The sequence below is a fragment of the Drosophila suzukii genome, chromosome Y (genome assembly GCF_043229965.1).
Source record: "Drosophila suzukii chromosome Y, CBGP_Dsuzu_IsoJpt1.0, whole genome shotgun sequence".
Classification (NCBI taxonomy): Eukaryota; Metazoa; Arthropoda; class Insecta; order Diptera; family Drosophilidae; genus Drosophila; species Drosophila suzukii.
Genome location: NC_092085.1, coordinates 4536755 through 4551942, shown reverse-complemented (window position 1 = coordinate 4551942; position 15188 = coordinate 4536755). Strand labels below are relative to the sequence as shown.

Sequence of the window (15188 nt, the reverse complement as noted above, 5' to 3'; positions counted from 1 at the left end):
GTTGTAGCTGGGCCGGGAAGAACCCATCTGGGCCAGGTGATTTGAAGGGCTTAAAAGAGTTAACAGCCCACTGAATGCGGTCAGGGTTTGAAATGTTGGCAATACTCTGGTCGTCTAGATTCACCTCTATGTGGAGGTCCTCCACTACCTGGGTATTGTTAGGGAAGTGTGTGTCTAACAGTAGTTCAAGGGTTTCCTGACTGTTTACCGTCCAGCCATCAGCATTGGTTTTAAGATAGCCAATGGTAGCTGGAGCTTTAGCTAGAATTCTTCTGAGTCTGGATGCCTCCGCAGTAGATTCTATGCTACTGCATCTTCGTTTTGATATTCTTATTTCCTTTTTGTATAGGCTTAGTTTTGAATGATATAGATTCCAGGAGGATTCGCTATTGTTGTATTTAGCTTTATTGAAGTAAGTTCTACACTCTCTTTTAAGGTTCGCTAGGGTTGGGTTCCACCATGGGGGTTTGTGCTTTGTTTTGACTGTTCTACTTGGGCAAGCCCTTTTTAAGGCCTCACCGCAGATATCAGTAAAAGTGTTAACTAGGCTATCTAATTCTTGACGGTTGCGTATGTGTGTCGGAGGAGCGGGTAGGTTCCTGTTGAGGAGATTTTTATAGTATCCCCAGTTGGTTAATCTTAGATTAGTTATGTTCTCGGCGGGAGGATGTTCTAGACTTATTGTAAATTCTATGTATCGGTGGTCCGAGAATGAGTGTTCGATCCCCACCTTCCACGCGTCTAGCTGGTTAAGTAAGGGATCAGATATTAGAGTAATGTCTAGTACTTCCCTCCTATTTCTAGTGATGAAAGTTGGGTCATTACCTTTGTTGCAGATGAATAGATTTGATTGAAGGAGATAGTCGTAGAGTAACTCACCCCTTTCGTTGGTGTTTGTACTTCCCCATTGTGTGTGGTGTGAGTTAGCGTCCCCACCCAGGATGAGTTCCTTAGATGAGTGAGTGCGTATGAGTTCTTGTGTAGTGGTGTTTGGTAGTGGCCCTTCGTGGTCGTGAGCCAGATAGAATGATGCTATGGTGTGATGGGTGTGTTCGTTTAGCTCCAGTCTGACCGTGGTAAGGTCGCCTTCGCTAAACTGTGGAATAAGAAATGTGTTAAAGTGTGTTTTTGTAAGAATGCAGGTTCTGGTTTTACCCTTGTCCTTGGTGTAAAATAGCTTGTATAGGGGGGTTGATAGGCCACAGATGTTGTTACCAACAATCCATGGCTCTTGAATGAGGACTACGTCTATGTTGCCTGTTGCCAGTCGGGTGAGGAGGGCAGCGGATGCTGCCTTGCTGTGGTGCAGATTAATTTGCAGAAACTGCACCATCTTTGGGACTGGGGTCGGGCTGGGTACCCTCCGCTTCCTCCGCTATGTCCTGGAGGACAGAGCGCCCTGGTCGGGTTGTGTCCTGGGTGCACAGCTGTTTCAGGCTCTCCGTCAGCTCCGAGTCGGTTGACACGTAGCCGGTGAGGGTGGCCTCCTCGTGATCTGGTTCGTCGTCGCTCGGGGGTTCGTACGACGCACAGGCAGCCAGGTTGTCTGCCGCTGTTTTATCGGTGTCGTAAATACGAAGCTGCACCTTGTCGAACCCGTAGTTCACTCTGTGCTGCTGGGCTGCGAGGGGTTCCAAGCAGGCCTGGTTTAGGAGGATAACCACGCTCATGGTGACTCGCTCGGTTTTCTCCACTTTGACCACCTTCCAACCGTCTGTTGGCAGTTTTGGGTTAAACTCTGGTTCCGATGGTTCCGACGGCAGCCACACCCTCGCTCTCGGTCGAGACGGGATGTCCGCAGCCTCACAAACTGCCAGCTTGGCCCCGGGGTAGACCTCGCCGACTTTGTCAATTGCAGCCTTATAGAGTGCTGCCGATCTCTCGTCTTCGCAGGCGATCAACTTTACGTTGCCCTGGTACCACCCTGCATCTGTGCAATCGGGTGGCGGTCCTGGGTTTTCGTCCAGCACTTTCAAGGCCACTGTCGCAAGGGCCCGTCTAACCAGACCCCAATGGTTTCTTGGGATCCTTCCGCCTTCATCGCTCTGGTCGATGACTCCAATGATCTTCCGATCCTTTACCACCTCCGCAAAGGATCTCGACCATGTGCCGCGGTTGGTTACTTTGGCCTTCTTGCTCGCTGGTTGAGCTGACTCCATCGACCTCTCTCGCTTGTTGCTGGTAGTCATAGCGATGTCGAAATCTGGGATAACTGCCTTCGCCCAGGCTATGTCCTCTTGGATTTTCTGGTAATCCAATTTCGAAGTCTGATCCTCACGTATCGGATTGGTGGCCAGCCGTTTGAGGATCCTAGTAGCCTTCTTTCTTTCAAGAGGTCCTGCCTGGTTAGGTGGAACCCTCTTAAACTCCTTTGCCCTGGTACTCACCATGAGACCGGCTTTGGCGCTCCCCTCAGGTTGGAGTGGCTGGTTAGCCACACCTACGCTGGTGGGAGGCTTGGGCTTGTCATTATGGCGAGTTGGGCTTAGCCGGCTGCGTTGTTCGCTGGCCTTGGCAGGGGTCGACGTCACGGGGACTGGGGTAGTCAGAGCCGTGATCTTGCTCTTACTTTCGTCGTTGGTTACGACTTCCGACTTTATAAGAGTGTCGGGCTCTCGTCTTGTGCAGTCTTTTTGTTTATTAATTGTTAAGTTCTCCATGTTAAATCCCACGAGCTGCGGAGAAAGGACAGGTCCACCCGGGCAGAGATCCGCCGTACCCGGGTAAGGCTGACTTAGAACAGGCGGTCGCCACTTGCCTGAGCTCACCGTTTGAGACTGAGTTATTTGATGACTCGGGCTCCCAGCCAGATTGACTCTCGGCACGGTACGAGTGACACCTTAGTCCAGCCCGGGGTGAGATGAGTTGTGTGGGTGGGAAAGAGGTAGGTTCAAAGAGTGTGGGAAGGGGGTGTGTGTGAGCTATTTGTCGGAGGCGGCAGCACAAGCGCGACGTCGGTACTGCTACGGCGCAGATACCCGCTGACTGTCCGGGGCTACTTATTTGCGCTTCGTGTTGGGGGCTTGGCGGTGGCCGGGCCGTGTCCAACTTCCACGCTTATTCGTAGCTACCCTGGAGAACCAGGGCGCTCGCTATCCGCAACCCGCGACCCGTTCGGTAGCCTTCAGCTCGGCGCCCTCAGAGCCATCTCACTAGCTCTTTGGCCGAATAACGGGTAACGGGTATAATAACAAGGAAGAACGCTATAGTCGAGTACCTCGACTATCAGATACCCGTTACTCAGCTAAATAGAGATATGCAAGTAGCAAAGCGAGATTAAAATGCGCCACCTACCGGCGGTATACAGATTTAATCGTTATGGGCGTTAGAGTGGGCGTGGCAAATTTTTTTTTTTGACCTATCGATAGGTAATGACGAGACCAATACATTTCAGTTATAATTTTTTATATAGCATAAAAATTGTGCGCGTCACAGGATTTCGCGGTTTGTGGGCGTTAGAGTGGGCGTGGCATATTCGCTTAACAAACTTGCGCTGCGTATAAGGCTACGGAATCTAAATTTGAAATCCCAATTCTCTATCTTTGATAGTTTCCGAGATATCCACGTTCATATTTACGATTTTTTGAAGTTTGTGGGCGGTTTATGGGCGTTAGGGTGGGCTCGGCTAGTGATCCTGATCAAGAATATATATACTTTATGGGGTCGGAAACGCTTCCTTCTGCCTGTTACATGCTTTTCGACGAATCTAGTATACCCTTTTACTCTACGAGTAACGGGTATAATAACAAGGAAGAACGCTATAGTCGAGTACCTCGACTATCAGATACCCGTTACTCATCTAAATAGAGATATGCAAGTAGCAAAGCGAGATTAAAATGCGCCACCTACCGGCGGTATACAGATTTAATCGTTATGGGCGTTAGAGTGGGCGTGGCAAATTTTTTTTTTGACCTATCGATAGGTAATGACGAGACCAATACATTTCAGTTATAATTTTTTATATAGCATAAAAATTGTGCGCGTCATAGGCTTGCGCGGTTTGTGGGCGTTAGAGTGGGCGTGGCATATTCGCGTAACAAACTTGCCCTGCGTATAAGGCTACGGAATCTAAATCTGAAATCCCAATTCTCTATCTTTGATAGTTTCCGAGATATCCTCGTTCATATTTACGATTTTTTAAGATTTTTTTGTGGGTCAATCGATAGGTATTGATGAGAACATTACATTTCAGTTAAAATTTTTTATCTAGCATAAAAATTGTGGTAGTAGTGTAGTGATCCTGATCAAGAATATATATACTTTATGGGTTCGGAAACGCTTCCTTCTGCCTGTTACATACTTTCCGACGAATCTAGTATACCCTTTTACTCTACGAGTAACGGGTATAATAACAAGGAAGAACGCTATAGTCGAGTACCTCGACTATCATATACCCGTTACTCAGGTAAATAGAGATATGCAGGTAGCAAAGCGAGATTAAAACAACCCGTTACTCAGCTAAATAGAGATATGCAAGTAGCAAAGCGAGATTTAAATGCGCCACCTACCGGCGGTATACAGATTTAATCGTTATGGGCGTTAGAGTGGGCGTGGCAAATTTTTTTTGGACCAATCGATAGGTATTGACGAGACCAATACATTTCAGTTAAAAATTTTTATCTAGCATAAAAATTGTGGTCGTCGCAGGTTTTCGCGGTTTGTGGGCGTTAGAGTGGGCGTGGCATATTCGCGTAACAAACTTGCGCTGCGTATAAGGCTACGGAATCTAAATCTGAAATCCCAATTCTCTATCTTTGATAGTTTCCGAGATATCCACGTTCATATTTACGATTTTTTGAAGTTTGTGGGCGGTTTATGGGCGTTAGGGTGGGCTCGGCTAGTGATCCTGATCAAGAATATATATACTTTACGGGGTCGGAAACGCTTCCTTCTGCCTGTTACATACTTTTCGACGAATTTAGTATACCCTTTTACTCTACGAGTAACGGGTATAATAACAAGGAAGAACGCTATAGTCGAGTACCTCGACTATCAGATACCCGTTACTCAGCTAAATAGAGATATGCAAGTAGCAAAGCGAGATTAAAATGCGCCACCTACCGGCGGTATACAGATTTAATCGTTATGGGCGTTAGAGTGGGCGTGGCAAATTTTTTTTTTTGACCTATCGATAGGTAATGACGAGACCAATACATTTCAGTTATAATTTTTTATATAGCATAAAAATTGTGCGCGTCACAGGATTTCGCGGTTTGTGGGCGTTAGAGTGGGCGTGGCATATTCGCGTAACAAACTTGCGCTGCGTATAAGGCTACGGAATCTAAATTTGAAATCCCAATTCTCTATCTTTGATAGTTTCCGAGATATCCACGTTCATATTTACGATTTTTTGAAGTTTGTCGGGGGTTATGGGCGTTAGGGTGGGCTCGGCTAGTGATCCTGATCAAGAATATATATACTTTATGGGGTCGGAAACGCTTCCTTCTGCCTGTTACATACTTTCTGACGAATCTAGTATACCCATTTACTCTACGAGTAACGGGTATAATAACAAGGAAGAACGCTATAGTCGAGTACCTCGACTATCAGATACCCGTTACTCAGCTAAATAGAGATATGCAAGTAGCAAAGGGAGATTAAAATGCGTCACCTACCGGCGGTATACAGATTTAATCGTTATGGGCGTTAGAGTGGGCGTGGCAAATTTTTTTTTTGACCAAATGATAGGTATTGACGATACCAATACATTTCAGTTTAAAATTTTTATCTAGCATAAAAATTGTGCGCGTCACAGGTTTTCGCGGTTTGTGGGCGTTAGAGTGGGCGTGGCATATTCGCGTAACAAACTTGCGCTGCGTATAAGGCTACGGAATCTAAATCTGAAATCCCAATTCTCTATCTTTGATAGTTTCCGAGATATCCTCGTTCATATTTACGATTTTTTAAGATTTTTTTGTGGGTCAATCGATAGGTATTGATGAGAACATTACATTTCAGTTAAAATTTTTTATCTAGCATAAGAATTGTGGTAGTAGTGTAGTGATCCTGATCAAGAATATATATACTTTATGGGTTCGGAAACGCTTCCTTCTGCCTGTTACATACTTTCCGACGAATCTAGTATACCCTTTTACTCTACGAGTAACGGGTATAATAATAAGGAAGAACGCTATAGTCGAGTGCCTCGACTATCAGATACCTGTTACTCAGCTAAATAGAGATATGCAAGTAGCAAAGGGAGATTAAAATGCGTCACCTACCGGCGGTATACAGATTTAATCGTTATGGGCGTTAGAGTGGGCGTGGCAAATTTTTTTTTTGACCAAATGATAGGTATTGACGATACCAATACATTTCAGTTTAAAATTTTTATCTAGCATAAAAATTGTGCGCGTCACAGGTTTTCGCGGTTTGTGGGCGTTAGAGTGGGCGTGGCATATTCGCGTAACAAACTTGCGCTGCGTATAAGGCTACGGAATCTAAATTTGAAATCCCAATTCTCTACCTTTGATAGTTCCGAGATATCCACGTTCATATTCACGATTTTTTGAAGTTTGTCGGGGGTTATGGGCGTTAGGGTGGGCTCGGCTAGTGATCCTGATCAAGAATATATATACTTTATGGGGTCGGAAACGCTTCCTTCTGCCTGTTACATACTTTCTGACGAATCTAGTATACCCATTTACTCTACGAGTAACGGGTATAATAACAAGGAAGAACGCTATAGTCGAGTACCTCGACTATCAGATACCCGTTACTCAGCTAAATAGAGATATGCAAGTAGCAAAGCGAGATTAAAATGCTCCACCTACCGGCTGTATACAGATTTAATCGTTATGGGCGTTAGAGTGGGCGTGGCAAATTTTTTTTTGGACCAATCGATAGGTATTGACGAGACCAATACATTTCAGTTTAAAATTTTTATCTAGCATAAAAATTGTGGTCGTCACAGGTTTTCGCGGTTTGTGGGCGTTAGAGTGGGCGTGGCATATTCGCGTAACAAACTTGCCCTGCGTATAAGGCTACGGAATCTAAATCTGAAATCCCAATTCTCTATCTTTGATAGTTCCGAGATATCCACGTTCATATTTACGATTTTTTGAAGTTTGTCGGGGGTTATGGGCGTTAGGGTGGGCTCGGCTAGTGATCCTGATCAAGAATATATATACTTTATGGGGTCGGAAACGCTTCCTTCTGCCTGTTACATACTTTCTGACGAATCTAGTATACCCATTTACTCTACGAGTAACGGGTATAATAACAAGGAAGAACGCTATAGTCGAGTACCTCGACTATCAGATACCCGTTACTCAGCTAAATAGAGATATGCAAGTAGCAAAGCGAGATTAAAATGCTCCACCTACCGGCTGTATACAGATTTAATCGTTATGGGCGTTAGAGTGGGCGTGGCAAATTTTTTTTTGGACCAATCGATAGGTATTGACGAGACCAATACATTTCAGTTTAAAATTTTTATCTAGCATAAAAATTGTGGTCGTCACAGGTTTTCGCGGTTTGTGGGCGTTAGAGTGGGCGTGGCATATTCGCGTAACAAACTTGCCCTGCGTATAAGGCTACGGAATCTAAATCTGAAATCCCAATTCTCTATCTTTGATAGTTTCCGAGATATCCTCGTTCATATTTACGATTTTTTAAGATTTTTTTGTGGGTCAATCGATAGGTATTGATGAGAACATTACATTTCAGTTAAAATTTTTTATCTAGCATAAGAATTGTGGTAGTAGTGTAGTGATCCTGATCAAGAATATATATACTTTATGGGTTCGGAAACGCTTCCTTCTGCCTGTTACATACTTTCCGACGAATCTAGTATACCCTTTTACTCTACGAGTAACGGGTATAATAATAAGGAAGAACGCTATAGTCGAGTGCCTCGACTATCAGATACCTGTTACTCAGCTAAATAGAGATATGCAAGTAGCAAAGGGAGATTAAAATGCGTCACCTACCGGCGGTATACAGATTTAATCGTTATGGGCGTTAGAGTGGGCGTGGCAAATTTTTTTTTTGACCAAATGATAGGTATTGACGATACCAATACATTTCAGTTTAAAATTTTTATCTAGCATAAAAATTGTGCGCGTCACAGGTTTTCGCGGTTTGTGGGCGTTAGAGTGGGCGTGGCATATTCGCGTAACAAACTTGCGCTGCGTATAAGGCTACGGAATCTAAATTTGAAATCCCAATTCTCTACCTTTGATAGTTCCGAGATATCCACGTTCATATTCACGATTTTTTGAAGTTTGTCGGGGGTTATGGGCGTTAGGGTGGGCTCGGCTAGTGATCCTGATCAAGAATATATATACTTTATGGGGTCGGAAACGCTTCCTTCTGCCTGTTACATACTTTCTGACGAATCTAGTATACCCATTTACTCTACGAGTAACGGGTATAATAACAAGGAAGAACGCTATAGTCGAGTACCTCGACTATCAGATACCCGTTACTCAGCTAAATAGAGATATGCAAGTAGCAAAGCGAGATTAAAATGCTCCACCTACCGGCTGTATACAGATTTAATCGTTATGGGCGTTAGAGTGGGCGTGGCAAATTTTTTTTGGACCAATCGATAGGTATTGACGAGACCAATACATTTCAGTTTAAAATTTGTATCTAGCATAAAAATTGTGGTCGTCACAGGTTTTCGCGGTTTGTGGGCGTTAGAGTGGGCGTGGCATATTCGCGTAACAAACTTGCCCTGCGTATAAGGCTACGGAATCTAAATCTGAAATCCCAATTCTCTATCTTTGATAGTTTCCGAGATATCCTCGTTCATATTTACGATTTTTTAAGATTTTTTTGTGGGTCAATCGATAGGTATTGATGAGAACATTACATTTCAGTTAAAATTTTTTATCTAGCATAAGAATTGTGGTAGTAGTGTAGTGATCCTGATCAAGAATATATATACTTTATGGGGTCGGAAACGCTTCCTTCTGCCTGTTACATAATTTTGGAAACGCTTCCTTCTGCCTGCTACATACTTTCTGACGAATCTAGTATACCCTTTTACTCTACGAGTAACGGGTAAAATAACAAGGAAGAACGCTATACAGATTTAATAGTTATGGGCGTTAGAGTGGGCGTGGCAAATTTTTTTTTGACCTATCGATAGGTAATGACGAGACCAATACATTTCAGTTATAATTTTTTATATAGCATAAAAATTGTGCGCGTCACAGGTTTTCGCGGTTTGTGGGCGTTAGAGTGGGCGTGGCATATTCGCGTAACAAACTTGCCCTGCGTATAAGGCTACGGAATCTAAATCTGAAATCCCAATTCTCTATCTTTGATAGTTTCCGAGATATCATCGTTCATATTAACGATTTTTTAAGATTTTTTTGTGGGTCAATCCATAGGTATTGATGAGAACATTACATTTCAGTTAAAATTTTTTATCTAGCATAAAAATTGTGGTAGTAGTGTAGTGATCCTGATCAAGAATATATATACTTTATGGGTTCGGAAACGCTTCCTTCTGCCTGTTACATACTTTCCGACGAATCTAGTATACCCTTTTACTCTACGAGTAACGGGTATAATAACAAGGAAGAACGCTATAGTCGAGTACCTCGACTATCGTATACCCGTTACTCAGCTAAATAGAGATATGCAGGTAGCAAAGCGAGATTAAAACAAGGAAGAACGCTATAGTCGAGTGCCTCGACTATCAGATACCCGTTACTCAGCTAAATAGAGATATGCAAGTAGCAAAGCGAGATTAAAATGCGACACCTACCGGCGGTATACAGATACAATCGTTATGGGCGTTAGAGTGGGCGTGTCAAATTTTTTTTGGACCAATCGATAGGTATTGACGAGACCAATACATTTCAGTTAAAAATTTTTATCTAGCATAAAAATTGTGGTCGTCACAGGATTTCGCGGTTTGTGGGCGTTAGAGTGGGCGTGGCATATTCGCGAAACAAACTTGCGCTGCGTTAAAGGCTACGGAATCTAAATTTGAAATCCCAATTCTCTATCTTTGATAGTTTCCGAGATATCCACGTTCATATTTACGATTTTTTGAAGTTTGTGGGCGGTTTATGGGCGTTAGGGTGGGCTCGGCTAGTGATCCTGATCAAGAATATATATACTTTATGGGGTCGGAAACGCTTCCTTCTGCCTGTTATATACTTTCTGACGAATCTAGTATACCCATTTACTCTACGAGTAACGGGTATAATAACAAGAAAGAACGCTATAGTCGAGTACCTCGACTATCAGATACCCGTTACTCAGCTAAATAGAGATATGCAAGTAGCAAAGCGAGATTAAAATGCGCCACCTATCGGCTGTATACAGATTTAATCGTTATGGGCGTTAGAGTGGGCGTGGCAAATTTTTTTTTGGACCAATCGATAGGTATTGATGAGACCAATACATTTCAGTTTAAAATTTTTATCTAGGATAAAAATTGTGGTCGTCACAGGTTTTCGCGGTTTGTGGGCGTTAGAGTGGGCGTGGCATATTCGCGTAACAAACTTGCGCTGCGTATAAGGCTACGGAATCTAAATCTTAAATCCCAATTCTCTATCTTTGATATGCAAGTAGCAAAGCGAGATTAAAATGCGCCACCTACCGGCGGTATACAGATTTAATCGTTATGGGCGTGTCAAATTTTTTTTGGACCAATCGATAGGTATTGACGAGACCAATACATTTCAGTTAAAAATTTTTATCTAGCATAAAAATTGTGGTCGTCACAGGATTTCGCGGTTTGTGGGCGTTAGAGTGGGCGTGGCATATTCGCGAAACAAACTTGCGCTGCGTTAAAGGCTACGGAATCTAAATTTGAAATCCCAATTCTCTATCTTTGATAGTTTCCGAGATATCCACGTTCATATTTACGATTTTTTGAAGTTTGTGGGCGGTTTATGGGCGTTAGGGTGGGCTCGGCTAGTGATCCTGATCAAGAATATATATACTTTATGGGGTCGGAAACGCTTCCTTCTGCCTGTTATATACTTTCTGACGAATCTAGTATACCCATTTACTCTACGAGTAACGGGTATAATAACAAGAAAGAACGCTATAGTCGAGTACCTCGACTATCAGATACCCGTTACTCAGCTAAATAGAGATATGCAAGTAGCAAAGCGAGATTAAAATGCGCCACCTATCGGCTGTATACAGATTTAATCGTTATGGGCGTTAGAGTGGGCGTGGCAAATTTTTTTTTGGACCAATCGATAGGTATTGATGAGACCAATACATTTCAGTTTAAAATTTTTATCTAGGATAAAAATTGTGGTCGTCACAGGTTTTCGCGGTTTGTGGGCGTTAGAGTGGGCGTGGCATATTCGCGTAACAAACTTGCGCTGCGTATAAGGCTACGGAATCTAAATCTTAAATCCCAATTCTCTATCTTTGATATGCAAGTAGCAAAGCGAGATTAAAATGCGCCACCTACCGGCGGTATACAGATTTAATCGTTATGGGCGTGTCAAATTTTTTTTGGACCAATCGATAGGTATTGACGAGACCAATACATTTCAGTTAAAAATTTTTATCTAGCATAAAAATTGTGGTCGTCACAGGATTTCGCGGTTTGTGGGCGTTAGAGTGGGCGTGGCATATTCGCGAAACAAACTTGCGCTGCGTTAAAGGCTACGGAATCTAAATTTGAAATCCCAATTCTCTATCTTTGATAGTTTCCGAGATATCCACGTTCATATTTACGATTTTTTGAAGTTTGTGGGCGGTTTATGGGCGTTAGGGTGGGCTCGGCTAGTGATCCTGATCAAGAATATATATACTTTATGGGGTCGGAAACGCTTCCTTCTGCCTGTTATATACTTTCTGACGAATCTAGTATACCCATTTACTCTACGAGTAACGGGTATAATAACAAGAAAGAACGCTATAGTCGAGTACCTCGACTATCAGATACCCGTTACTCAGCTAAATAGAGATATGCAAGTAGCAAAGCGAGATTAAAATGCGCCACCTATCGGCTGTATACAGATTTAATCGTTATGGGCGTTAGAGTGGGCGTGGCAAATTTTTTTTTGGACCAATCGATAGGTATTGATGAGACCAATACATTTCAGTTTAAAATTTTTATCTAGGATAAAAATTGTGGTCGTCACAGGTTTTCGCGGTTTGTGGGCGTTAGAGTGGGCGTGGCATATTCGCGTAACAAACTTGCGCTGCGTATAAGGCTACGGAATCTAAATTTGAAATCCCAATTCTCTATCTTTGATAGTTTCCGAGATATCCACGTTCATATTTACGATTTTTTGAAGTTTGTGGGCGGTTTATGGGCGTTAGGGTGGGCTCGGCTAGTGATCCTGATCAAGAATGTACATACTTTATGGGGTCGGAAACGCTTCCTTCTGCCTGTTACATACTTTCTGACGAATCTAGTATACCCATTTACTCTACGAGTAACGGGTATAATAACAAGGAAGAACGCTATAGTCGAGTACCTCGACTATCAGATACCCGTTACTCAGCTAAATAGAGATATGCAAGTAGCAAAGCGAGATTAAAATGCGCCACCTACCGGCGGTATACAGATTTAATCGTTATGGGCGTTAGAGTGGGCGTGGCAAATTTTTTTTTTGACCTATCGATAGGTAATGACGAGACCAATACATTTCAGTTATAATTTTTTATATAGCATAAAAATTGTGCGCGTCACAGGTTTTCGCGGTTTGTGGGCGTTAGAGTGGGCGTGGCATATTCGCGTAACAAACTTGCCCTGCGTATAAGGCTACGGAATCTAAATCTAAAATCCCAATTCTCTATCTTTGATAGTTTCCGAGATATCCTCGTTCATATTTACGATTTTTTAAGATTTTTTTGTAGGTCAATCGATAGGTATTGATGAGAACATTACATTTCAGTTAAAAATTTTTATCTAGCATAAAAATTGTGGTAGTAGTGTAGTGATCCTGATCAAGAATATATATACTTTATGGGTTCGGAAACGCTTCCTTCTGCCTGTTACATACTTTCCGACGAATCTAGTATACCCTTTTACTCTACGAGTAACGGGTATAATAACAAGGAAGAACGCTATAGTCGAGTACCTCGACTATCATATACCCGTTACTCAGCTAAATAGAGATATGCAGGTAGCAAAGCGAGATTAAAACAAGGAAGAACGCTATAGTCGAGTGCCTCGACTATCAGATACCCGTTACTCAGCTAAATAGAGATATGCAAGTAGCAAAGTGAGATTAAAATGCGACACCTACCGGCGGTATACAGATTTAATCGTTATGGGCGTTAGAGTGGGCGTGTCAAATTTTTTTTGGACCAATCGATAGGTATTGACGAGACCAATACATTTCAGTTAAAAATTTTTATCTAGCATAAAAATTGTGGTCGTCACAGGTTTTCGCGGTTTGTGGGCGTTAGAGTGGGCGTGGCATATTCGCGTAACAAACTTGCCCTGCGTATAAGGCTACGGAATCTAAATCTGAAATCCCAATTCTCTATCTTTGATAGTTTCCGAGATATCCACGTTCATATTTACTATTTTTTGAAGTTTGTGGGCGGTTTATGGGCGTTAGGGTGGGCTCGGCTAGTGATCCTGATCAAGAATATATATACTTTATGGGGTCGGAAACGCTTCCTTCTGCCTGTTACATACTTTTCGACGAATCTAGTATACCCTTTTACTCTACGAGTAACGGGTATAATAACAAAGAAGAACGCTATAGTCGAGTACCTCGACTATCAGATACCCGTTACTCAAAGGGAAATGGAGATATGCAAGCAGCAAAGCGAGATTAAAATGCGCCACCTACCGGCGGTAGACAGATTTAAGCGTTATGGGCGTTGGAGTGGGCGTGGCAAATTTATTTTTGGATCAATCGATAGGTATTGACGACACCAACACATTTCAGTTAAAATTTTTTATCTAGCATGCAAATTGTGGGCGTCACAGGTTTTCGCGGTTTGTGGGCGTTAAAGTGGGCGTGGCAAACTTTTTTTTGGGTCAATCGATAGGTATTGATAAGAACAATACATTTCAGTTAAAATTTTCTATCTAGCATCAAAATTGTAGGAGTTACAGTTTTGGGCGGTTTGTGGGCGTTAGAGTGGGCGTGGCAGTCTACTGAAACAAACTTGCGCTGCGTAAGAAGCTCAGGAATCTGTACGCCAAATCTCAATAGCCTAGCTCTCATAGTTTCCGAGATTTCAGCGTTCATCCGGACAGACAGACGGACAGACGGACATGGCTAGATCGACTCGGCTAGTGATCCTGATCAAGAATATATATACTTTATGGGGTCGGAAACGCTTCCTTCTGCCTGTTACATACTTTCCGACGAATCTAGTATACCCTTTTACTCTACGAGTAACGGGTATAATAACAAGGAAGAACGCTATAGTCGAGTGCCTCGACTATCAGATACCCGTTACTCAGCTAAATAGAGATATGCAAGTAGCAAAGCGAGATTAAAATGCGACACCTACCCGCGGTATACAGATTTAATCGTTATGGGCGTTAGAGTGGGCGTGGCAAATTTTTTTTTGACCAAATGATAGGTATTGACGAGACCAATACATTTCAGTTTAAAATTTTTATCTAGCATAAAAATTGTGCGCGTCACAGGTTTTCGCGGTTTGTGGGCGTTAGAGTGGGCGTGGCATATTCGCGTAACAAACTTGTATAAGGCTACGGAATCTAAATTTGAAATCCCAATTCTCTACCTTTGATAGTTTCCGAGATATCCACGTTCATATTTACGATTTTTTGAAGTTTGTGGGCGGTTTATGGGCGTTAGGGTGGGCTCGGCTAGTGATCCTGATCAAGAATATATATACTTTATGGGGTCGGAAACGCTTCCTTCTGCCTGTTACATACTTTCTGACGAATCTAGTATACCCATTTACTCTACGAGTAACGGGTATAATAACAAGGAAGAACGCTATAGTCGAGTGCCTCGACTATCAGATACCCGTTACTCAGCTAAATAGAGATAAGCAAGTAACAAAGCGAGATTAAAATGCGCCACCTACCGGCGGTATACAGATTTAATCGTTATGGGCGTTAGAGTGGGCGTGTCAAATTTTTTTTGGACCAATCGATAGGTATTGACGAGACCAATACATTTCAGTTAAAAATTTTTATCTAGCATAAAAATTGTGGTCGTCACCGGTTTTCGCGGTTTGTGGGTGTTAGAGTGGGCGTGGCATATTAGCGTAACAAACTTGCGCTGCGTATAAGGCTACGGAATCTAAATCTG

The 15188-nt window shown here is 42.7% G+C and overlaps 1 protein-coding gene across 1 annotated transcript; it reads right to left on the bottom strand.

Moving 5' to 3' along the window:
• Positions 1-321: 321 nt before the first annotated feature.
• On the bottom strand, positions 322-1694 carry LOC139353682 (uncharacterized). Its single transcript, XM_070998016.1, has 2 exons — positions 1156-1694; positions 322-1096 (listed from the first exon to the last, which is right to left on the bottom strand). Exon 1 carries the CDS (start codon positions 1668-1670, stop codon positions 1311-1313), a length of 360 nt encoding a protein of 119 aa, XP_070854117.1. The 5' UTR covers positions 1671-1694; the 3' UTR covers positions 322-1096; positions 1156-1310.
• Between the last annotated feature and the right edge of the window lie 13494 nt (positions 1695-15188).

What these genes read in the sequence shown, in the direction of transcription:
- LOC139353682 (XM_070998016.1), bottom strand. Translation starts at nt 1,670, where the DNA reads ATGAGCGTGGTTATCCTCCTAAACCAGGCCTGCTTGGAACCCCTCGCA.